At 32.9% G+C, this 23,472-nt stretch overlaps 1 protein-coding gene across 1 annotated transcript; it reads right to left on the bottom strand.

Moving 5' to 3' along the window:
* Window positions 1-1,659: 1,659 nt before the first annotated feature.
* Window positions 1,660-22,847, bottom strand: LOC121419171. The gene is made up of 18 exons (XM_041613509.1): window positions 22,791-22,847; window positions 20,612-20,645; window positions 19,989-20,134; window positions 19,440-19,554; window positions 18,802-18,903; window positions 16,113-16,207; window positions 15,217-15,282; window positions 14,089-14,167; window positions 12,840-13,054; window positions 12,262-12,318; window positions 10,822-10,903; window positions 10,090-10,363; window positions 9,191-9,402; window positions 8,028-8,212; window positions 7,189-7,293; window positions 6,621-6,835; window positions 5,759-5,896; window positions 1,660-5,244 (listed from the first exon to the last, which is right to left on the bottom strand). Exons 3-18 carry the CDS (start codon window positions 20,100-20,102, stop codon window positions 4,287-4,289), a joined length of 3,012 nt encoding a protein of 1,003 aa, XP_041469443.1. The 5' UTR covers window positions 20,103-20,134; window positions 20,612-20,645; window positions 22,791-22,847; the 3' UTR covers window positions 1,660-4,286.
* Between the last annotated feature and the right edge of the window lie 625 nt (window positions 22,848-23,472).

Below are 23,472 nucleotides of genomic sequence, written 5' to 3'. Positions count from 1 at the left end.
GAGACCAAGTATCAATATCTGTGATATATCATTTGATTTCATTTTTTAAATATATAATTTAACATCAGTATACGTGTAATGTAGTTATTTTCATTTCAGCAGATACTACTAAACCTTCAATTTAGGTAAACAATATTCCTGTAACTTGTAGTTACTTGAATATATACTGTATACATAAACCCTCCCAAACTATGCAATCCCTAAAAAGTTTTAACATCTCAGTGCATTTCTTTACACCAATCCTATACAATTACAGATATTGTTTACCCAATATAAAACATGTTTAATTTCTTTACAATTCATGGTTTGAAACCTCAATCATTCATTTGAATATTTACACATTTATCACACATTCAATCTGGTCAATATATTCTGTCTTTATTACTAAAATAAGACAGATGAAAATACTATGTGAATACTTAATTGCTGGCTTTTATTATCAATGACACTCGACAAACAAATAAACATAATTGTAAAATAGGAATGTCTTTTTAACAGCTACAAACATGTATATATTTAACAGCGATTAGTTTTATAGACTTGACACATACATAGAGGTTTATTTTCTTGAATTTGTAAAAGAAAAAGGTATAAAAGAAAGATAAACCTATGCCCTTTAACTTCATTTCAATTGTATAGTATTAAAATATAAATCTCATTAATGAATGCATGCATTGTGGTGACATATCTTGTGTAAAATCAATGTTACAGGTTTCATAGGAAAGTTGTACAATCAGGACATGCTCTCATACAAAAGAAGGGTGATATTAAAAAATAAATCTCATTAATGAATGCATGCATTGTGGTGACATATCTTGTGTAAAATCAATGTTACAGGTTTCACAGGAAAGTTGTACAATCAGGACATGCTCTCATACAAAAGAAGGGTGGTATTAAAAAATAAATCTCATTAATGAATGCATGCATTGTGGTGACATATCTTGTGTAAAATCAATGTTACAGGTTTCACAGGAAAGTTGTACAATCAGGACATGCTCTCATACAAAAGAAGGGTGGTATTAAAAAATAAATCTCATTAATGAATGCATGCATTGTGGTGACATATCTTGTGTAAAATCAATGTTACAGGTTTCACAGGAAAGTTGTACAATCAGGACATGCTCTCATACAAAAGAAGGGTGGTATTAAAAAATAAATCTCATTAATGAATGCATGCATTGTGGTGACATATCTTGTGTAAAATCAATGTTACAGGTTTCACAGGAAAGTTGTACAATCAGGACATGCTCTCATACAAAAGAAGGGTGGTATTAAAAAATAAATCTCATTAATGAATGCATGCATTGTGGTGACATATCTTGTGTAAAATCAATGTTACAGGTTTCACAGGAAAGTTGTACAATCAGGACATGCTCTCATACAAAAGAAGGGTGGTATTAAAAAATAAATCTCATTAATGAATGCATGCATTGTGGTGACATATCTTGTGTAAAATCAATGTTACAGGTTTCACAGGAAAGTTGTACAATCAGGACATGCTCTCATACAAAAGAAGGGTGGTATTAAAAAATAAATCTCATTAATGAATGCATGCATTGTGGTGACATATCTTGTGTAAAATCAATGTTACAGGTTTCACAGGAAAGTTGTACAATCAGGACATGCTCTCATACAAAAGAAGGGTGGTATTAAAAATAAATCTCATTAATGAATGCATGCATTGTGGTGACATATCTTGTGTAAAATCAATGTTACAGGTTTCACAGGAAAGTTGTACAATCAGGACATGCTCTCATACAAAAGAAGGGTGGTGTCGTGGTCTAGTCTTTATGCCTCTTATCTTTCAATCTGAGGGCCGTGGGTTCGATTCAAAGCCATGGCATGTTTTCTTTCAGCAAGAAATTTACCCACATTGTGCCGCACTCAACCCAGGTGAAGTGAATGGGTACTGGGTAGGAATTTATTCCTTGAAATTCAGCATGTGTAACTGCTGCTCTGCTAAAGCAATTGTAATTGTGCTCCATTAACTGTAGAGCGTTTAGAGACTTCTGATAAAGTTAGTGCTAAGCAATATATAAGAAAGTATAATGATTATTATTATTATGGATATACCATCTTCAGGAAAACATTACCCATATTATTTTGTGAAAACTGACAATATAAAAAATCATACAAATGTAAGTTTAAATGACAACCACAGGTACCAATTTCTCTTCATGCAAAAAAAAAAAAAAATAATTAATGCATGGGAAACAATATTGACAAATGTCTCAAAACAGTGAACAGATATCTAGAATACTAAATTTACCTGGAAGTACATAAACTTGTATTAGAACACAGAAAGAACGATCACAAAATCATGATTTTAATTATATATGAATCAACTTAAACGAGGGTGAACCATTCAGACAAACACTATACTGAAATTGGAAGAAATCAACAAGGAAACTACATACATCAATAACTATCAAAACTTGGTATAAATACTGCAAAAATAAACCATAGTTTCATTACAAATCAATCTGGATATATACATACAAACTCTTCAGATATTGTATACCTTGTATAAAAAAAAACTTCCACTGTCCTCTTTGATGCTAATTGCTCTAATTGTATCTTGATGTAAATCATTTCCTTATCATGTAGACCGTCGTATATAACAGTTGCAAACAAAGAAATATCATATAATTTTTTCTTTAATATATTTGTCTGTTGGTTTCATCGTCGCCTCTAAAATCTATTCATAATTCTATCTTTAATATTCAAAATGCATTAACAATCATACGTCTCCATAAGTATATAAAACAAACATAAATACTAACATCCAAGTCTTCTTCTGGATGGTAATGTAATGTACAACATGAAAAAGTAAACAAATTGAAATTGAAAATGGCAAGAATCAATATGGAACAAAACAGCATCTTACAAATGACGTTGGTCAGCAAATGGAGACAAATTGCACAGTGTGAACATCAAATTATGATTGCATTGCCTTAATTAAAATTGCACAAAGAGTTGGATTTTATCATCTGTGGTCAAACAAGGAATGTCAAAGGGAGGTTGAAATAAACCTTTGGAAATTGATTCGAACATGTAGTCCCGCATGTAGTACTGTTTAAATATGAATGCTTTGGAAAAAAAAACCATTTAAATAAGTCATGAACATCCATTTGATTAGTCACAACAATTGCATTCAATGCACTGACTGCAGTTTATATTCATGTATTTTCTAATTTCTAAGATAATCTATCATGCGAATATTTACATATAATATGTTACTTAAGTCATTTTAAATTGGATTACAAAATACTACCTATGCAATGTCATTGAAATAATTTCAACTTCTTCATTTTCTAAAAAACACCCAAAACATTCCAATTGTCTATTTTTTAAATATTATTTTCAGAAGTGCAAAATTCTTATGTCAACTGATTCTAAGTTCAGTATCAATTTTTCATAAAAAGATAAGATAAACAAATAGGCCAATTCAATAAGACCAAATTGATGCCCTTTATATATCATCTTCTGATTGAGAATGGCAATTGTAAATGCTCCGTGAATTCTTTTCACTGATTATTTTCAGAATGAATTTACCATATATCTTTATACATTTCCAAAATACTTTTCTTTATGAATACTGATGAGGCAGTACTTGCAGATGCTTGTTTTCTAGCTGCACAGTGGCATATCTAGGAGGGGGGGGGGATACATGAGGCAAGTGTTCTAACCACGCTATTTCCAATATCTAGCATGAAAAGGATAGCAATGAATTATGCCCCTTCCAACTAATACTTGGTACCGATGAATTGCTTTTGTTGTCTTTAAGATTTGAAGATTCTTATCTTTTTGGTAATGTTGCTTTTAATCACTTCCTCCAGGAGTGGTGGCTGAGGACCATACCCCTTTGTGTCCTAGATATGCTACAGTAACTCCAACTTTCCTTATGTTTAGATAATCTTTGAGTTGTTTGCTAACGTAATGATTGAAATCATTACAACACCACTTATCATGGAATACAAGTTAATATTGCACTTTCAAGTGAAAAAAATATATATCCTATACTTTTCACTCCAACTATCAGCTGCCTATGAATATTGTGTTTGTTTTCTACATCAGATTATTCAAATATATAATTTCATTTATCAATAAACACATTCATGTACATGATATTTTGATATGTACTAAATGAGTCAAGACATGTAACAGTGTTAGATTTAGCACATATATTAATACTCAAGAAGTGCTCTTACACCGTGAACTAATTATGTATGACTACACTGAGAGATATGATGAAAATTGAATGCAAGAGAATTGTTTGTTTCAAATTATTCTGATAAATCTTCATCTGAGCACAAAACTGTCTCTCTACAACCTTCAAGAAGTAATCTCCCCGTTGTCATGTCACATGATACCCCAGAATCCAAACTAGTTGGGCTAATAAGTACCTTGCCCTCGGCGAATCGTTTGAGAGCTATCAGAGATGGATACTTGTCAGTATCAGGGGAAAGGTCTGATGTATCAAAGGTGTCGCTGCGGTTGAAATCTTTAATCATGTGATGGCGCTCTTCATCAGATATATCATCGCACAGGCAGGAGTCATTGCTACTTTCCACACTTTCACTGCTCTTGTCTTTGTTTGATTCATTGTTGAATAGTCGAAAGCCAACAGGATGAGGGCATTCTAAATTCAGCTCTGCCAAAATTGGATTCTCTTTATTACTGTGCATGTTTTCTAATGATCCAGTGATTCCTGAGTAGGGATTCGTATCATGTTGTGTTTCCTGTATTTGAATGGCACTATGGGTAATGTGATCATCAGTCTTGGGGTGTCCTGCATAATACGCTCTATTGTCCACACTGCGTCCGAATGGAAACAAGTCCTGTGGGATCCAGGATGGTGGAATTTGTTTCTGGTGATTCAAACTGGTCAGACTCAAACTCACAGGCATCATACGTTTGCATGGACTAACCAAGCTAAGATTCTGGGTGCTTCGGCTCTGTAGTGCCACTCCTGTTGGGATCTTCAGCATGGGCGTGGCTAAGAGGCTATCTTGTACCGTATCCTCATTGGCTGCTTCCAACATCGGGCTCTCTTCTACGTTTAAATCCTCGCTATCATCATCGGAGCTTGAATCTTCATAGCAGTAGCATTGCTGTTTCTCAGCATCAAACTCCATATAACAGACATTTTCTTCCATCATTTCTTCAAGTTTATTGCGAAGCTCTGTGAAACCTGGCCTGAGTTCAGGGTCATCGCACCAAGTTGCCTCCATTAGACTGAATCTAGTGTGGTATGAAGTATATAGATCGAACAGAACAAGAGATTATTAATTAAAGCAAAACTTTCTGAACACAATTTTCTAAAATATCAATCTTAGCCCTTTACATGCATCTATAAAACAAGCAAGGCGAGATCTGGGCAGCAACAAAAATCTTTGCAAATGATTGTACAATTAATTGTTTACAGATTGGATTGTTCAAATTATGCATTTACTAGTACACATTACTCACATGATCAATTATATTGTTTCTGTGTTACAGGGCCCTGCCATTCAAAATTCTGCCTGTTTAAGAATATTTATCTACACATTACATTCAAAATGGCACGATTCTGCGAGGAAAATACTTCCATGAGATTTCACATCACCTTTTTAAGAAATATGTGGTGACATCATAAAAATAATGAGAGCATTTGAGTAAATTAGGCTAGACTATAAAAGATTCAGTTATTTTAAGATAAAAATTATCAATTTTCTGCAACCTCTCGTAATACCAAGACTGAAATAGAATGGCTTACATTTGTGGAGAGCAGTTTTCAGGTTTCTCCATGCGGTAGCCTCCTTTCAGAAGTTTTGGCATGTCTTTATTTGAGATGCCTGGATATGGCGCAGCACCAAGTGTCACAATCTCAAACAACACAACTCCATAGGACCATCTGGATTGGGGGAAAAAAGGATTTATATAAATCTTATTATGAATATTGCTTCTTTATCATCAAACAAATATCTATAGAAGTTAAGGCCATTTGCTCTATTAGGAACCATAATAAATGTCTTGAGCCACTTTTGGCCATGTCTTAATGACGAACCCACTCAGTTTTGTTTCCCTTCTACTCCTCCCATTTCAGCAGAGAAGATGTGTGAGTGAGAAGGGCATATATGCTTAACAGTATTCCTGGTGAAAGACTAAATCAAAAGTGGCTACAATTTTGAGGCAAACACGTTATGAACCATGACATGAAAACAAATTACTTTACGGATGTTTTGATATGCTAATATTTAAATTAAGGGTTGGATTGTGATGGAATAATTTTGGATGAACTTACAGTACAAACAGTTTTCATTAAGCACAAACTGTTCGTGTAATTGGAGAACTGGATATATATGCGATCATACTACATACAATGAAAACTTGCTTTTTATTTTCTCTATCTAATTCATCACATCACTTCTGTAATACTTCAAACTCACACATCTTTCTTTGTAGCTAAGATCTGATCATAGATGGCTTCAAGTGCCTTAAAAATAACTTACACATCTCCCTTTGTAGTAAAGATCTGATCATAGATAGCTTCAAGTGCCTTAAAAATAACTTACACATCTCCCTTTGTAGTAAAGATCTGATCATAGATAGCTTCAAGTGCCTTAAAAATAACTTACACATCTCCCTTTGTAGTAAAGATCTGATCATAGATAGCTTCCAGTGACATCCACTTTACAGGAAGCTTCCCTCCTCGACGATTGACGTAAACCTTGTCATCGTAAACATACCGTGTTAGACCAAAATCACCAATCTTGACGTTTTTATCATCTGCTACCATCACATTCCTAGCAGCCAGATCACGATGAACGAAACCTTTCTGAGATATATATTCCTAGATGAAAACAAATTCAAAATCAGAAATTGATTTGCACAAAAATAGTTTAAAGAGAAAGACATGAAATGATACTTTCAAAATAAAACCTATACTTCCAAATGATCTTCAGACTTCGGAATCAAGGACATTTATCAAATGTTATAATCTCAGTAATCTATTCACTCACAAAAGCATGCTATTTAGAAAACAGATCATCTACGCTTCTTTCTTACGTGTATGGAGATTGAATTTTGATAACTTTCTGTAAGTATGCTGTGATCATGTATATAGATATGTAAAATGGATAGAAATAACAGGTTTTAAGATGTTCTTGAATTGCTGAATCTACTGAAATTTGAATTCAATCTTACCATTCCCATAGCAATCTGTCTGGCAAATGAAAGCAAATCTAGAGGCCTGAGTGTATCTTTACAAGGAGTACGAGGAGCTCTACCCGTCTTAAATTGGTCAAACATCTGGAAATGAAAATGAAGGGTACAAAATGAACAACTTTTTACACTGAAGTAATTCAATTAACAATGATTAGGATGGGAAATATAATTCATCTTCCATGGAATATTCATATATTTCTTAGATTATTGAAGACAATCATTTCCTTAAAAAGTAGATTCATGAAATACAACACATCATTAAAGTTTTTTTATTACCTTTTTTCTCAATTATTCTTTATTAGTATAAATTCTGAAAAGATATTTTGGGGGAAAAAAACTTGTAATAATCTCCAAGACTCATTTATCAAACTTCCTTAATACCTTCAGAAATTTTCACAAAATTTCCTATCTCGGGTTATTGATTAAGAATGGTGTTTTTACCCATATTGTGGATAAGTTCACTTGTGAAATGTATATATATATATAAAAAACAATCATGGGTTTCCCTTTTTGCCATAATTACTTTTAAATTGAGTTTGATTTGAATGCTTCAAGCAGCAAAACTGTGTCTATACTGAAATCTCAACTGTCAATGCTGCCAGCTTTGCATGTCTGAAGATCTCAACTAATGAGATGAACATGGAATGGAAGTGAGGAGTAACACTTTTAACCCATTGCCTACTGACCTTTGTAATTCTCTTATTTCTTGGAGAGGAACTACAAAGTTCCAGAATGAAATGGGTTAATAGCAATTTCACAGAATCACATTCAATGGTTTACATGGTCAGAGAATGAGGATGAAGAACACTTCATCTCACCTGTGGACGTCTAATCCTGAGGAAATGTAATAGGTCTCCATAATAGCAGTGCTCCACCAGGAGACATATAGGATCCTGGATAGTACAACATCCCAGGAGACTCACTACATTAGGATGGTAGCCTAGCTCCTTCATTAGCTCTATCTCGCGTAAGAACTCCTGCTTTTGGGTGTCTTCTGCAAACTCTGTAAGATACAAGATTTTTAGAGTCTTATGGAACTCTCCAAGAAGCATCGACACAAAACTACCTTTGTTGAACAATGTGAACCACACAACAAATCTTTTATTCAATCGAAAGAGGACTAGAGGGTCTTTATGTTACTAGGCAACATGTCAAAGTTGATCATTGTTATTATTCAAACTTCAAACCAGATTCATCATCCATATTAGATACATGTAGACATATCTGTACATGAAATTATTAAATGCTTTGGTTTGGACTTCAGAAATAAAGGAATGAAGGAATTTCAGTATACTTGTCTCCATATTAGTTATACTTTTTTACACCTGTTTGTTCATTTTCAACTCGATTTTCGCAATCAATAAAGCTTACTGGTATTTTTAAAAAGAATTCAGGTGTAATTGCATGTTTCATACATTTCACATGACTTTTGAAGACACTCCATATATTGTAATATTGGTAGATAAGGTTTTAAAAAGTTTGCAGTTGTGCTCAAAAGTTAGTGAACCCCATCACAGAATGCACTCCTTCATGGCAAGTGTTGAATGTAGACAACAATTGTTTGGCGAGCCCAGAAAACCAAACATTGAGAGTAATATTTTTATCGCCTGACTTCGCAATTGAATATCTATAACATGGCAGAACTTGAACATTTTATACTTGTTCATTTTCTGGTGGGGTTCACTAACTTTTGAGCACCACTGTATGTACAGTCTAGATGTGAACTTGCCACCAATTATATCTAAGTGTATATATATACAGGGGGACAGGGTGTTTCTAAAAAAAGGTAACCGAAGTTCAAAGGTCAGCTATATCAAGAATACATAATAAATTCTTGTGATTTCTATTCTGCATAATTGAGTAACTCTTCAACTTTGATTTGGCACCTTTCCTGTGTCACAATTGCCACGAGATACAGAGTTATGGTCCGTCGAAGGCAAAACACACTGTATATACTCCCCTATGGAGGCATTCTACTCACTATGTAACATCTTGACAGCAACCACAGTATGTTCACCGTGGGTTGCTTCCCTTGGTACGATAGCAGATAGGGATGATTGGTGACTCCAGATACGCCCGACCACCAGGCCCTTCAACACCTGACCAAAGGCACCCTCACCCAGAACATCTCCTACTTTGATACGTGCAGGGCTGATCTCCCACCGGTCCATCACATCAGGTTTGACTTGAGACCTGGAGGATGGCAAACAAAGGAAGATTTGTTATCTAATGTCAAAGTGGGATTTCAAGAATACTCTATCATCTCCTGTATCATCTGCTGAGAGTTGGAAAGGTGGTTACTTTTAAGATACTTAGAATTGGAGGAATTTTATATCATCAGTACACTAAATAAAAATGAAAGCAGTCAAATTACTTCTTAAACTTCAAAGTAGTTGGCTGCTGTAAACATGTTTTTTTTATATTCATTTTGATAACTGTAAGAACAATATATACCATTAAAAGCATGAACCTTATAACTACCATTGCTAACATTGGTAAATAAAATTGCATATACATACAATTTTATTTTCAATTGAAAAAAAATGTCTTCCATCAAAATGAGACGGTTTAAAGTTCATATGCATTATTTGTGTTTGCTTTGAGCATTAAATTATAACACTACTCCATTCAGGAGGTCGAAAGATTTTTGTTAAAAACCGTCGTCATTCTTGATACAACAATTTTTATCACGTGAATAAAACTACTTCAGACCTCTTCAATTACATCTTATGGAGTCACAAAAACTTAGTTTATGTATCCTTGAAGAGTTTGGATATTTAAAGCTCTGCTCTCATATGCATATGATTAATTGTATGTTGAAAGAGTGAATTGAGTCAAAATTGATCCTGTTCTTGCAGATTAAAAAAATGATTAACTTACGTGCTAAGTAAAGCCGGGTATGAAGGTGATGAGTATATATTAGGTATACTCTCTTCATCTCGTGATAGATTAGCCTTGGATATACTCCTCTGTCTCCGGTATGCACAGGTTCCACAGCAGATCAGGAAAACCATGATGAGGACCAGGGCTAGCGGTCCAACAATGTACAGGCTTAGTTTATGAAAGGGAAGTCTTGTTGGGGGATATGGGATGGTCACAACGTAAGACCCCTCTGTGTTATGCATTCTTGTAGAAGACATTGTCGGCAAAACACCTGGATAAATACATTAAGTTTGCAGTACAATAATGACTTTAATCCTCATCAAATTGAAAAAAAATTCTACTTGTCGATAATAAAATTCTCGGAACAATTATTTTTGTTTACAGATGTATAATAAGATTAATTCCTCAACTGCACAGAGAACTGAATGCAACAGTTAAATCTGGAATAACAAAAAAGTGCCTTACAATAGATTATATCTAGATAGATGGAGTTAACAAAAAAGCTTATCATCATACATACATGTGCATATCTTATTATGACTGTTTTCCTTCTTCCTCATTGCAGTTATTATAAAACGGAGAGAAAATTTGTTTACTTCAATAATAAACCAAACAGACAAATTATTTTTCTTAAATTAATAATTTCCCACTTTGAGCAAAAGAGAAAATATAATATCCCAATTTCAATAAACACATTTAGGGAAATTGTGTGATTAATTGGATCCATACCTGTAGTGAATCGAATGTTAGGATGACGACCGATAGATCGAGCATCGTGTTCATCCTCGTAGGTATAATAATAACCAATTATCTGAAAGACAAAAATGAGTAAATGAACCTCCATTTTATCAATATTTAAAGAGAAATTCCAGTAGTTGCAGTTAACACTGATTTCATGAGAAAGTCTGTAAAACAAGGCTTAATTGTCGGTATATCATCGAGGATCTAGATCCGGAAATTTGTGAATCTTGAAATCTATACTGAAAAATGTTCACACTGAAGATCCCCAACACAGATAAGCGCACATGGGACAATGTATAATCATTGCTTAGAGCGTCGGGCCCGACGCTCTACCCGAATCCTGTGGCACATGCGTTTTATTTATACAAACAGACTCTTTGGTGGTCATTTCATTGGATTCTGTACAAACTCATTTTGATATCGTTACCAAAACTAGCATTTACCTTTAAGCTCTTAATACATTCCTCTACAACAGAGCATAATCTGATAAAAAGGACATGTATTTTTTTGGTATTTTTCAAAGTTTTGAATGAGATTTCAAAATCAAGGGGTATATGTTTATGAATTGTTAGCATTACTTTTTAGAAAAGAGAGCTCTGCTAATTTACAAAGAATAAATGGGCACCAGCGAAAATGCTTTTCTCGTCTTGGGTATACATTACATTTCTAAAATAAGGTAGAAAATCCGAAGAAATCTGTGTGGGTTTTTACGGTGAAATAGGGATTTTAAACTCAATGTTGTGATCCTTTGAGGTTTAATGGGACCCAATCTCTTGATTTTGCCAGGCTCTCAAGAGTCCATAGATAAAAAAATAAGAACATAAATATATACTCTTTTGCATGTTTGGCTCATTAAGGTACCAAAGGAACTCTGTACATAGTCTGGTGAAATTGAAATGGATATCATTTTACCTGTGGAACATCCTTAAGTTATATCAAAGGAGCTTTATCAAAATTTTCAGATCAAATATTCATTCCAATTTACTGCTTGAAAGCTAGAAATTGTATATAAAACATATTATCATTTTCATTCTTATTTGATGGGTTGAAAGAGTTTTCATAAAATTCAACAAAAGATCTAAAAAAAATGTTCAATAACAATCATTAGAAAAAAAACATAAGCAATCTTTGCCATTTCAAAATTGCATGGATATTTTTTTCTCAATGCTAATATGTGCTGAAAGGATAACAAATTAATAAAACCCTTAAAATGACAAAACACAAATGGCAAAAACATTGTATTTCAAGTGAATTAGCAAAATATAATGGCTGAAGTTATTAATGGACAATACAAACGATACTCATAAGAATAATAAAGCAGATCGAAATGAGCTTACACTGTCCCAAAGAATAAGCGAATAGTTAATAATGCAACATTCATACAATGATGATCAAATCAATTCAAATCTCACATCAATGGGTCCTTACCTCAAGGCCATACTCTGTTTCTGGTTTGAGGTCTGTCATTCTGAACTCTGTTGCATTCTGCATGTGATAAATATGAAGAAAAAAAAACCCTATTGATTTCTGAATTTGATAATATTCATTGTACGGTAACTCATTCGACATACTACTACTGTTATCCAATTCAAAGCAAAAATTTAGAAAAAAAATATATGCTATTATCCTTTTCAGTTAACATTAGAAAGAAATCATTTGATATTGAAGGGTAAAGGACACAAAAATAGAATGAGAATTCAAGTAATCACACATCACAATGTACAAGATATAAGGAGCTACACAGATGTTGAAAGATTTATTAACAAATATGTACATAAATGAGGTCTAGAGCTGCGTATTGATATTATTTTCATAATAGCAGTTGACATATTCTCCAAAACATACCGTGAGAAATATGAACTCAAAGAAACCAATATATACTAGTAATGAATGAGAATATCATTCAATAGTCTTTGGCAAACTGGATATCGGCTACTCAATTTACCCAATTTAAATAAAATGAAACAATGAAAATAGGAAATGAAAGTGAAAAATCTTGAACCTACGGCTAGTATTTTCACTGTTTTCTTGGTGTTTTGAAGGTAGAAGTATAAGAAAGACCCCAACTTTTCCATTTCTCCATAGTAAAGATAGTAGTATTGCAGACCATGATGAAAGTCTGGAAGGGATGACCATTTGATATCAGCATAGAAGAACCCATCAGAAGACAAGCTGGCTACTTCTGTAACATTGATGGCTGACAGTCGCTTCTTAACTACACCTGTTGTTAAAAAACAAAAAACAGATACTGATGATGTCACGTAACTGGTGTATGTTTGATTCTGTGATGCAGGGTTCATTAATGCAGTTTAATGATGTGATCGCTGTTTGGCTTCTACCTCTCAGTTAGCAGATTCAAGCCAGGATCAATGGTCAACAAAAGAAATGCATGCCAGTTTCCTAAATGCTCTGTAGATGGTGCATTCACCCAGGTTTGAGTGATTAGTTTTTTTTAATAATAGTCGCTCTGTTTAAGACAAACACGTCATATCAGACATGGGACCTTGTCTAAAGGGTAGAGTTTGAATTGTTTCTTGCACTTCACTCTATAAAGAAGTCTTGGTTGTGATGAGAGTTATACTTCCAGTCCAAGTCTACTTGGACTGGTAACTTTTTGTGGCAGCGGTGGGATAATTGGGGTTGGACTGTGCAAATGAAACTTATACATTAACAAGGCAATTAAACTAATGAAGATATTTTTGATATAATAACTGTTAACATTCTTCAATCTACTTATACCTATACACAGAATTGATAGGAATGTATATAATATACACATATTTTAAGGGGTGACCCGTTAACCTAAAACCCACAGTAAGTTGCTGATGAAGTTTTTCTGTAAAGAGCCAAAATAGTGATTTGGTCTTCAAAAAGTAAAAATCAGATAACTAGCTTAGTTGAAACAGTAATTCTTCTTCTTCACACTGTAAAACTTGAAGTTGTCAAATTAAGTAAGTTTCTTTGACACCATTTTTTCCAGAGTGCTTGGATATTTCACCAAGATTGCATGTTATGCAAGTGAACCCTGAATTTCAAACCTCATTCTTTGATGCTGCTCTCTCATTTTTTCTATATTTAATCAAGTACTTGAATGTGACATTGTTGATCAAGTTTAAGTTATTGCTTTTTAAGCTCAATACAAATATCAAAATTCACTTGAGGCTACTTATTGATGGATGTGGGGTTGCAAGCTGCATATATACATTCTCTATTTGTTTGAACAAACACATCATTAATATGCTTTTGTTTACTTACGGAGCTCTTTTCTTTTGAGGACATTCTTAAAAAAATGGGTGGTCTTTATTGTTTCTAGACAGCCATGAGTTCCATAGAGCTAGAGAAAAAAGAAAATGAGTTTATCATAGTAAAGCTAATAACTTACAAATGATATCAAATATGCAAATAAAAAAGAATTGCAGTTTCTTACAATTTCTTATTGCTCGATAGTAAATAGCAATATGACATAAAATGATATCAATCTTTAATAAAAACATTGAGAGAGAGTAAAAGAGACAGAAGGAAAAATGGAACAAATTGGGGAATTAATGCTTTAAAGAAAAATTATACTCAACAATTTAACCTGGCTGTGCCAAAAAGTCACATATAGTATCGAAGAATAAAATACTCAGAGAACAACACAAGTATTAATTTAAATTGAAAGAAAACTAGCCTTCATTTGGATAGAGCCAAATTCTTCTCTGAGGTGCTTAAGATGAGAAATGGTGTATGCTTTGTTTCTTCAATAATTCAATTGCTCTCTATCTAATGGCATTACCACTTACTTAGTACAGACATTAATAACACTGTGGACACACCAAGATGGGCTTTTGACTCTTTGGCCTAAACGCCAGGGGCTGTTAATGCCTCTCCAAGTGTCATAAAACTACAATTTATTACTTGGATTCAGGAAAAACAGAACAAATGTGGTCAAGTAGTGATTCTTTAAAGTGAAAAACATTTGTAGAAAAGTTAACGAGATAAAGGACTTGAGAGTTTGTAGAAAAAGGATGCTTTATCTTTCTAATTATATGTATATCCATTTTGTTGAGTATGCCAAGCAAAAAGAATCTTTTCTTTTTACCCTTAATGGTGATTAAAGTACTTGAAACCACCTATATTCAAAGTAGAAATATTAAAATTGCTCTTCAGAAAATATATTGTAATATAAGTATCCTTGCATATAAGCATATTTTAATTGGATCAAATGATCAGAATGGTAACACATGTAACTAAGAGATGAAACAATCAATTATGATATGGAACCATACAATATCTTAGAGAATATCACAGATTTTTTTGGGAATAAACATTTGATAAACATTAGATGTGAAAAATGAACATTGAAATTTGAAATGAGAATGATTTTTACTTTCTTATAAATACCTGAAATGTTAGATTATCCTCCGTACTGTTGATGGGAACAGTGAGAGATACACTGGTTACATTTACCTTCACAAAATAAAACCAAAAATATGGTAACAATTTTTATTACTTGTTATGTAAAAAAAAAATTTCATGGATGAATACAAAGGAAAAAAAATATAAAGGCAAGTCTATAAATGAAAAGTTTGATATAGTTGAAAGGCAGAATACATGTAAGTTTTTCAGTACAAGAAATCACATAAAGTTCATATCTTAGACAAATAAATTTGGGTAGCAGAAAAATACACAGACAGGAGTAGACATTGTTAGAGTAGTGATATCATAATTCGCATGAAAAACAGTACTTTTATTTTTTATGAAAATAATCTCAATTTCCCATTCCTTTTATTAGAAACACAGCAGCTAGATTCTTGGCTGCGTCCTCATTAGAATTCAAGCTATTTTATCAGTTACGTAAGAAATACATAAAAAACACCTCCATGCTCCCAAAATATCAATACAACAAACATGACATGAATGTAAAATTCAACATGTAATGCAAGTAACCCTTGTCATTAGTCATTAAGTCTTTAAAAAGTGGATTTCACAAGAAACTCCTGTGATTTAATTAAAGAGTAAAAATAAATAAAAAAAATCTACCAGTGAAGGTATTGTCTTGTAACATATAGCCTATATTTATTTGGTTAAGTTCAAACTGATCAATTATTTGCAAATGTGCAATTGATTGCAATAGATTGAAAACTTATTTCTGACGGCAACCCCCACCCGATCAATGCTATCATTAATACATTAAGTACACAGTATATCATGATTTTAATATCTGAAATTATCCATCAAAACACATTAATTTGCAATAAACTTTATTTGGCTATTAATAAAGGAACATTGAATATTACCTTAATCTCATAATCATGGTGATGGTGTGAAGAGCCTGATAACCCTTTGTTGAAACTAAATAATGCAGTATACGACGTAATAGCATCATCCCAACCTATAACAAAGGGAAGAGTTCAGAAATACATGGATATAAGAGGGCTCACAAGTGTTAAAATACTTCATTAAAGTAAATAAACCATTCTGCCTTCAAAGAAAAATAATTTCATATCTTATAAACAGAATTACCCGTGGTAAACAAGGGTTTCTTGAGTTTGAAGAGACTTTGTCAATATGCCCATTTTTGTTAAATTTCACTTTGCCACTGAAACAGCATTCCTATCTGAATTCATTATAATGGTGTCACTGAGAGGCAAATAAGAATTTGATTTTAAACTAGAATTTTAATTCGTCTTACGGACGAATTAGGTGATCTGTCTGTGAATCTTATGATCATGATCACGATCTAATTTTGTTATCATGATATGTCAATGCAGATCAATATGACCATAATGATGATAGGGTAGTTTTATTCATGAAAAGACATGTTGAATACTGTTGAACGACACTGAAAAAGAAGGTTGTATAAACAGATCTTCTTATTCTAAGAAATGTAAATTCCAATTTTGCAAGTGACGACACGAATTAGTGAGAGCAGTGTTGACGAAACGCTAGAAATAAATGTTGAATCCAGTTTTGAAAAATTTAAATCAAGATCCATGGACCAGTTTCCAATTTTTGTCAAAGGACTTTTCATTTCTTATATAATGATAGGTAGATTTCATTGCAAGATATGCCAGAATACCTTACATAGTAGGATTGAGAAATTGCATAGACCAGGTGAATAGAATCGCAAAGCAATGAACACTGAAGGAGGTATTAGTTGCATTTCTTCTTGGAATGCGTTAGCATGTTCTTTTAACAATACTTGGCCAACTGTGACATGCCAGTTGCTAGTGCACGCATTGTTGTTTGCATGTATGTAATGAAACACACAATTCAAAAGAATAATCAAGACATCAGGGTTGTTACTAATGTCTCATTAAATATAAAACAATCATGTCATTTTAGTACGAATGAACTTCTTCTTATCATGCACAGAATGGAAATCTGAACTGGCTTGTAAGGGTTACACGCATTATGAGAAAAAATTCATAAATAAAAAAAATAGATCCTGATGGGTTTCGAACCAGGGTCCCTTGCATTAGAAGGCAGAGCACTTACCATCAGACCATAGTAACTTCCATACACTTGCAAGGCAACGATAAAATATAACCTCAAATTGAATTTTTCAAGTGAAAGTTTTATCATAATAATATACTTCTATACATTGCTAATATTCATGATGATCTCCTGCTCAAATTGATAAAAAATGTACATAATATGGAAGAATACATAACCAACTACAATATGTCGAAAACCGGGCGAAAAACGACCAATGATTACGGAGTTATAGTCATATTTGCAAAATTATTGAAACGTCATAAAACAAAAATTGAAAATTTTAGTTTTTACGCCAATTTGATGACGTTATGATAAAATTTATTGTCAGATGTGACATGAAATTACATCTACTAGTCCTACTCTATCCAAATATAAAAGAAAATTTGGGGGTCAACGGACTATCTGAAGAGTTATATAGAATTTTGTAAAAGCATGTTTTTGCACATTTTTGGCCTATTGTGAACGCGCGCTTGCGCGCGTAATTCAAACTTTGACGGATGCGCATTCCTTTATTACTGGTCGTAGAAGGTCGGTTAAGGTATCAAATTATTGGAAATTTCATAAAGAATGCATTGATGTAAAATTAAGTGCAGTTGTACGTTGCGTTAGGACGTTACGCGCGTAAACGCGCGCGAAAACCTGTGAGCGCGCAAATTCCTGAAATGCTTAGAATGACCTGATTCGTACTCTACTTTGATCAAAAAGTGATTTTGAGCATTTTAAAATTTTGACGCGCGCGTACATGCGCGTCGTGACCTGTAAAATGACCTTTGATGACACGGACAGATGACTCTTGATCTGAAGTTAATTTGATGTTAATATTGTTAATTTTTGATGATTGATAATTGAGATATTGTTGATAATGTGATTTTACAAAATGGCGCGTAGATGACGTCACGATGACCGTTTGACGGTAAACTTGTTTCGTACACATCGCATGATAACTGTCCTCATTTGATAATATTTTGATGAAAATTGATTGAATAGTTTTGATGATTTTGGTGGAACAAGAAAAGGGTGGAAAAAGAAAAAGAAATAAAAAGAATAAAGAAATAAATAAAAAAGAAAATTCGTAGAAACATAAGAGGTGATCTGTCAAATTTGACAGATCACCTAATAATCACTTCCAGTGTATGTTTTCAAACAAAATTACATTTACAAGTCCTAACCTTCTATGTAACTTACATCATTAATACCAAGTGTTTGATCGCTATTTCACAAAACTTTGATTAATCCTATATTAATGAAAATAAAATCTACACATTAGAGAAGGGTACCTTTGTATTTAACCTACATTACACATGAAATGAGAATATCATTACTATCACATTTCTCTAATATTGTAAGATAAACATCAGGATGGGTGATAAACAGCACTAATAACCAATAAATGAATCAGAACATGAAAAAATATCAGAGAAATATTAAAGAAAGGGATTTTAATAACGTCAATGATAAAATATTGCAAGAAAGGAAATAGAAGTTTACCTGGTGGATCTTGCCATGAAAAAGTGATGGTTGCATTATCATCATTATGATCAACATTGTGTACCAATGTAGACCTTTCGACAGATGGTAGTATCTGAGTCCCTGAGTGTACAAAACAAGCATCAAAAGTTTAATCATACAAGCTAGTCATGTTATAAAATTAGCCTATTTCTTTCTCAGTATGATATTTTGTCATGAAACTTGGTTGATTTAGAGTAATGATGATGATGGGCAAGCAGAGAAATAACTGGGGTTTTTCCACGTGGGGATATTTGCTTCTGCTTTTCTTCATTCCTACTTACACTTTCCACCAGTTTTAATAGTACAAGGGGTTTTTATCACTCGTAGGGGATATCTTTATTTCACATGTTTTAAGGCGAATTGCCCTTGAGGTGCATTTCTCCATGTGATTACAAGTATTAAAGAAAATTAACATTATCACTCTTTCATACATCTGGACTTTAATCAATCTGAAGAAGCTTTTTGTGTATCACTTTAATCATATCTACACTATGACAAATGAGACAGAAATATGGTCCTTTTTAAATTGAATAAAATATATACACAGTAGAGTGAACAAAATATAATGGACTTCATTATTTGATATTCTAAAACTAAGGGACATTTCTATTACTTACTTGAAGGAGTAAAACTATTACTATATCTGCTTACTCCATGCAGACTGACTTCCACCACACTATATGTATCCCCACATATATAATCCTGTGTTAGGGTGTACGATATCTCCTTGGTCTATAATAAAAGAAAGAGGAGAGAGGAACATTAATGAAATATCAACTCCATACAAAAATTTGTTTATACAGATGGCGGACACTAATCAAAGAATAAAAGAATATCGAACCCCTCCCCCCCCAAAAAAAAAAAAACTAAAAAGCCTACATAATAAGGAATAGTGATTACCTCCTCTCTCTTCATCACATTTCTCTGTTTGAACTACATGAAATAATTAAGTCTCTTCCTAAATAAAGTTGCGATGATTTTTCATTTCAATCTTCTTCTGACAGAAAATTATTCATTATTCCTCTTGAATAAACGTGTTTCTTTACATGCTATAAATGAAAATAAACAAATAACAACAACAGACAAACTGACAGATACTCTATGTCTGATAACTTCTTTGCAAAGAATAAATATAAACATCATAAAATTGATAAAAGTGGTAATACCATTAGTACGAGATGCCATACTGTGGAGTCATCAAATGGGCTCTTTTCAAGAATGTATACAGAACTGTTGTTTTCAGAATCTGTTGTCCATTGTAGGTTTATCTGACCTGGCATAGGTGCATACGCACAAAGCTCTGGTTTGTGATCTGGATGTATTTAGAACAAAAAACAACCAAAACATCAAAACATAAAAATTTGTGTTAGATGTTACATCAACATTACTGTTGTCAACCAAGGTGTTTCATTCTGCCTTTAAAATTTGAGAATGTTGTTATTATTGTCCCTCTTCTTCGACACATGATATCTTCCATTCTTTTACACAAATAAGATGAAATAATATAGGATGTTAATATCTAATAAGTTATTGTAAGTTATAATTTTAGTGATTATTTACAAATTAGAATTTATTTACATGATGAGGCTGATGAAAATGGAAATTACAAATTATATTAAACATTTTTATCAACAAAGAACTTAAATATGAAAGTACCGGTATATATTTTTTTAAAACTTAGATTTATTCTATTCATAAGTACAAAGGGTCTTGTTTGATAAGATTTAAATACACATGGCATCTACCTCCCCAAAAATTTTATTTATTTTACTGTGATGAAGTAACTTACCGATGAAGTTGGCACACGGTGTCCCACAATCTAACTGAAAAACAGAAAGTAAAATAATAAAATCAGAGGATAGGTTTATTAAAAAAAGCAGGGTACATTGAAAGAAAGAGGGAGAGATGGAGGAGAGAGAGAGAGAAAAAAAGAGGAGAATGAAAAAAAAACATGAACAGTATATTTCAGATTATGTTACAATATTTCTGACAACCCTGGACCCCATTCATAAACATTCCATGAATGACAATGTATTAACTAATGTATGTAAGCTTCCATAGTTATAGTACTATTTGACTGCACTTCAGCAAATTTGTAATCAAGTTGTAGTATTTGTGACTCTAACATCTTCATGAAAGAGATTCTCAATATGATTCTCGCTATCTTTATGAGATATGAATATATTGGAAATCAATGAGAAAACTGTCAATATATCCTACTTCAGGACAAATTACAATATTTTCAATATTGAAGACATTTCTATCTGTATTCAATATCAGTGTTTGGTATCCTCTAGTCCCCTTAGGTACTGCTATCAATATCAGTCAAAACATCCATAATTAATCTAGTTTATACCATTTTTTTTCTCTTTGAAAGAATATGACAATGTATTCACTTGGAAATATTAATGGTGATTAACAGCGATGGAAAAGAAAATGAAAGAATTATTTTGAAGTAAAGATAAAGAGACAGAGTAGGATATGGAGTGAAGTCAGAGGGAAAGACAGGGAGAGAGAGAGAGAGAAGGGGAAGGGTGAAAAGGAAAATTTGTGTACCTTTCATGAGATTCTATCAATTTTTTATGAATTCAAAATATATTTGTACAGCAAAAGTACTATGATTTGTTTTTCCAAGAAAACTCTTCATAAAAACAAACTCAATCAATATTCTACAGTAAAGAAATTAATTTCAGGGTGCTAGCCTTCAATTCCATCACAAATGATTCTTTTCTAACATCTAGTAGATAGGTAATTAAAACATACTATTCTCCAATGTCTTTCTTCCAATATATCTTTGACAGTCTGAACAAAGTTTTCAAATTCATGTAACCTGTAATTCTTTATCAGGGGAATAATGTTGATGTTATCTGGTTTTACGGCACTCTTATTCGAATAAGAAAAAAATGTATTTCTATGCTACTTCTCCTTACTCCAATTAGTATTCATATTGCAACCAGTGTCAACTAAGGGTTCTTTTGAAAACCCAGGGCTTATTTGTTAGTTTTGGAGAATGACCATGAAAGGAGCAATAATACAGCCTTCCATTCTAAGCCACATAATGAATTGTGATTACGTATGAATAAATTGCCCTTAAAATACGATGTGTCATATGATCCCTGATAAAGAACTGTCTTCAATTTCAAAGGTACCATGTGACTTTTATATTCAATAAAAAATGCCATGAATAATATTTTTTATATAGCACCTAAAGTTAACCCTAGATAAAAAAAAAAAAATAAAGATAATGGTAAGGAAAATGAATAGGACATGACAATGAATGATTATGGTATCCATGCTAGAATGTGTATGCTGACTTACTTGGGACAGATGGGTCAAGTGGCATACAAAACAAGAACCCCTATCGTCAAACGCCCCCGGTCATATACACCTACACAAATATTACCCTATACAGCAAACCAAGAATCATAGAAATACCACCATCCACGGAAAATGCAATCCTCTGTGGAACATTTATTTTTTGCTTCTCTCCTCCACAGGTGGAAAGGGATGAATGAGATGACGAATCACTTCTACCTTGTCAGGGTTGAGTGATCGTCACAGTTTAGAAGCGTTTGACTGCGATTACCATTAAAGGCTAATCTAAAACACAATCTCCAGCCATGCTTGACGTCTGTTATTTCAATCGAATACATCCACCTATGACTGCATGAATAAAAGATCAACTGTAATTTGTTTGACGATCTGGATGACATGATGTCCTGAGGAAAACAATCATCCGCTTGCAATGATTACCCTATTCACTTAATCTCGCGCCAAGTTCCCACAAAAAGAACCTCAGAAATTCCTTCAATAACATTTACATTGTGGGTACGTATAACAAATAGCAGAAAAACCTTGGTCGATTTAATTTACAAACACAGAATTGGTTCAACCTGATGGTTAAAGATTTTGGCAAATGGAGCAAATAATTGCATGATAAATGTAATTGAATAAAAGAGCCAACTTACACAACCAGAGAAATTGCTGCATTCCAATTGACAATCATCCCATGATCCCTGTAAAAAATATAAAGAAAGGAAGAGGATGTGGAAAACAAGAATAGAATAAAATCTGTCAATGAATATGAAATCTCTCATTAAATAAGATAGAAAATGATTTTAACAATATTCATATCAAAATTCAAATATACTCAATATTTTTAACAATTCCTAATCAATATCATATCAAAGAGAAATGAAATCTTTTGTAGGTTTCACAAAAAGTGACTATGATAAGTAATCACATTTACAGAGAAAACATCCTTCATTATTTCTTTAAACAAATGGTAAAAGAATGATTCATTCAAACTTTCACACCTATGGTTAAGGAAGTCATTAACAAGCACTGCAATTCATGACAAACACTGTTTCTCGCTATCAAGCCATTTAATGCAAGAAAGATTACTGTAAAGGAGGGGGCGGGGTAGGGGACCAGAAGTCTACACATTAAGATGATGTTTATCTAACAATCTCTGATAAAGTCATTTTCTAATTTAGCTGTTTACTCAGTTTTCCTATTGAATTACTTCCTGCTCCCATTGCATATTTTACATGATGCCTCATCTAAATTTAGATTTTCTTCTTCTTTCCCAAAGCTTGCTCACTTCAAAGGACAGCTTGGTGAAGAGAGGGAACCCCAAAGGTTAATTAT

The sequence above is a fragment of the Lytechinus variegatus genome, chromosome 7 (genome assembly GCF_018143015.1).
Source record: "Lytechinus variegatus isolate NC3 chromosome 7, Lvar_3.0, whole genome shotgun sequence".
Lineage (NCBI taxonomy): Eukaryota > Metazoa > Echinodermata > Echinoidea > Temnopleuroida > Toxopneustidae > Lytechinus > Lytechinus variegatus.
This window is presented reverse-complemented; position numbering and strand designations above follow the sequence as displayed.

Excerpts from the sequence above, each read along its gene's own strand:
- LOC121419171 (XM_041613509.1), bottom strand. The coding sequence starts at position 20,102 with ATGCCAGGTCAGATAAACCTACAATGGACAACAGATTCTGAAAACAAC. Across the intron at positions 15,283-16,112 it reads ACCATGATTATGAGATTAAG|GTAAATGTAACCAGTGTATC; the intron begins GTAATATTCAAT and ends TATTTTGTGAAG. Across the intron at positions 5,245-5,758 it reads GAAAACTGCTCTCCACAAAT|ATTCAGTCTAATGGAGGCAA; the intron begins GTAAGCCATTCT and ends ATACCACACTAG.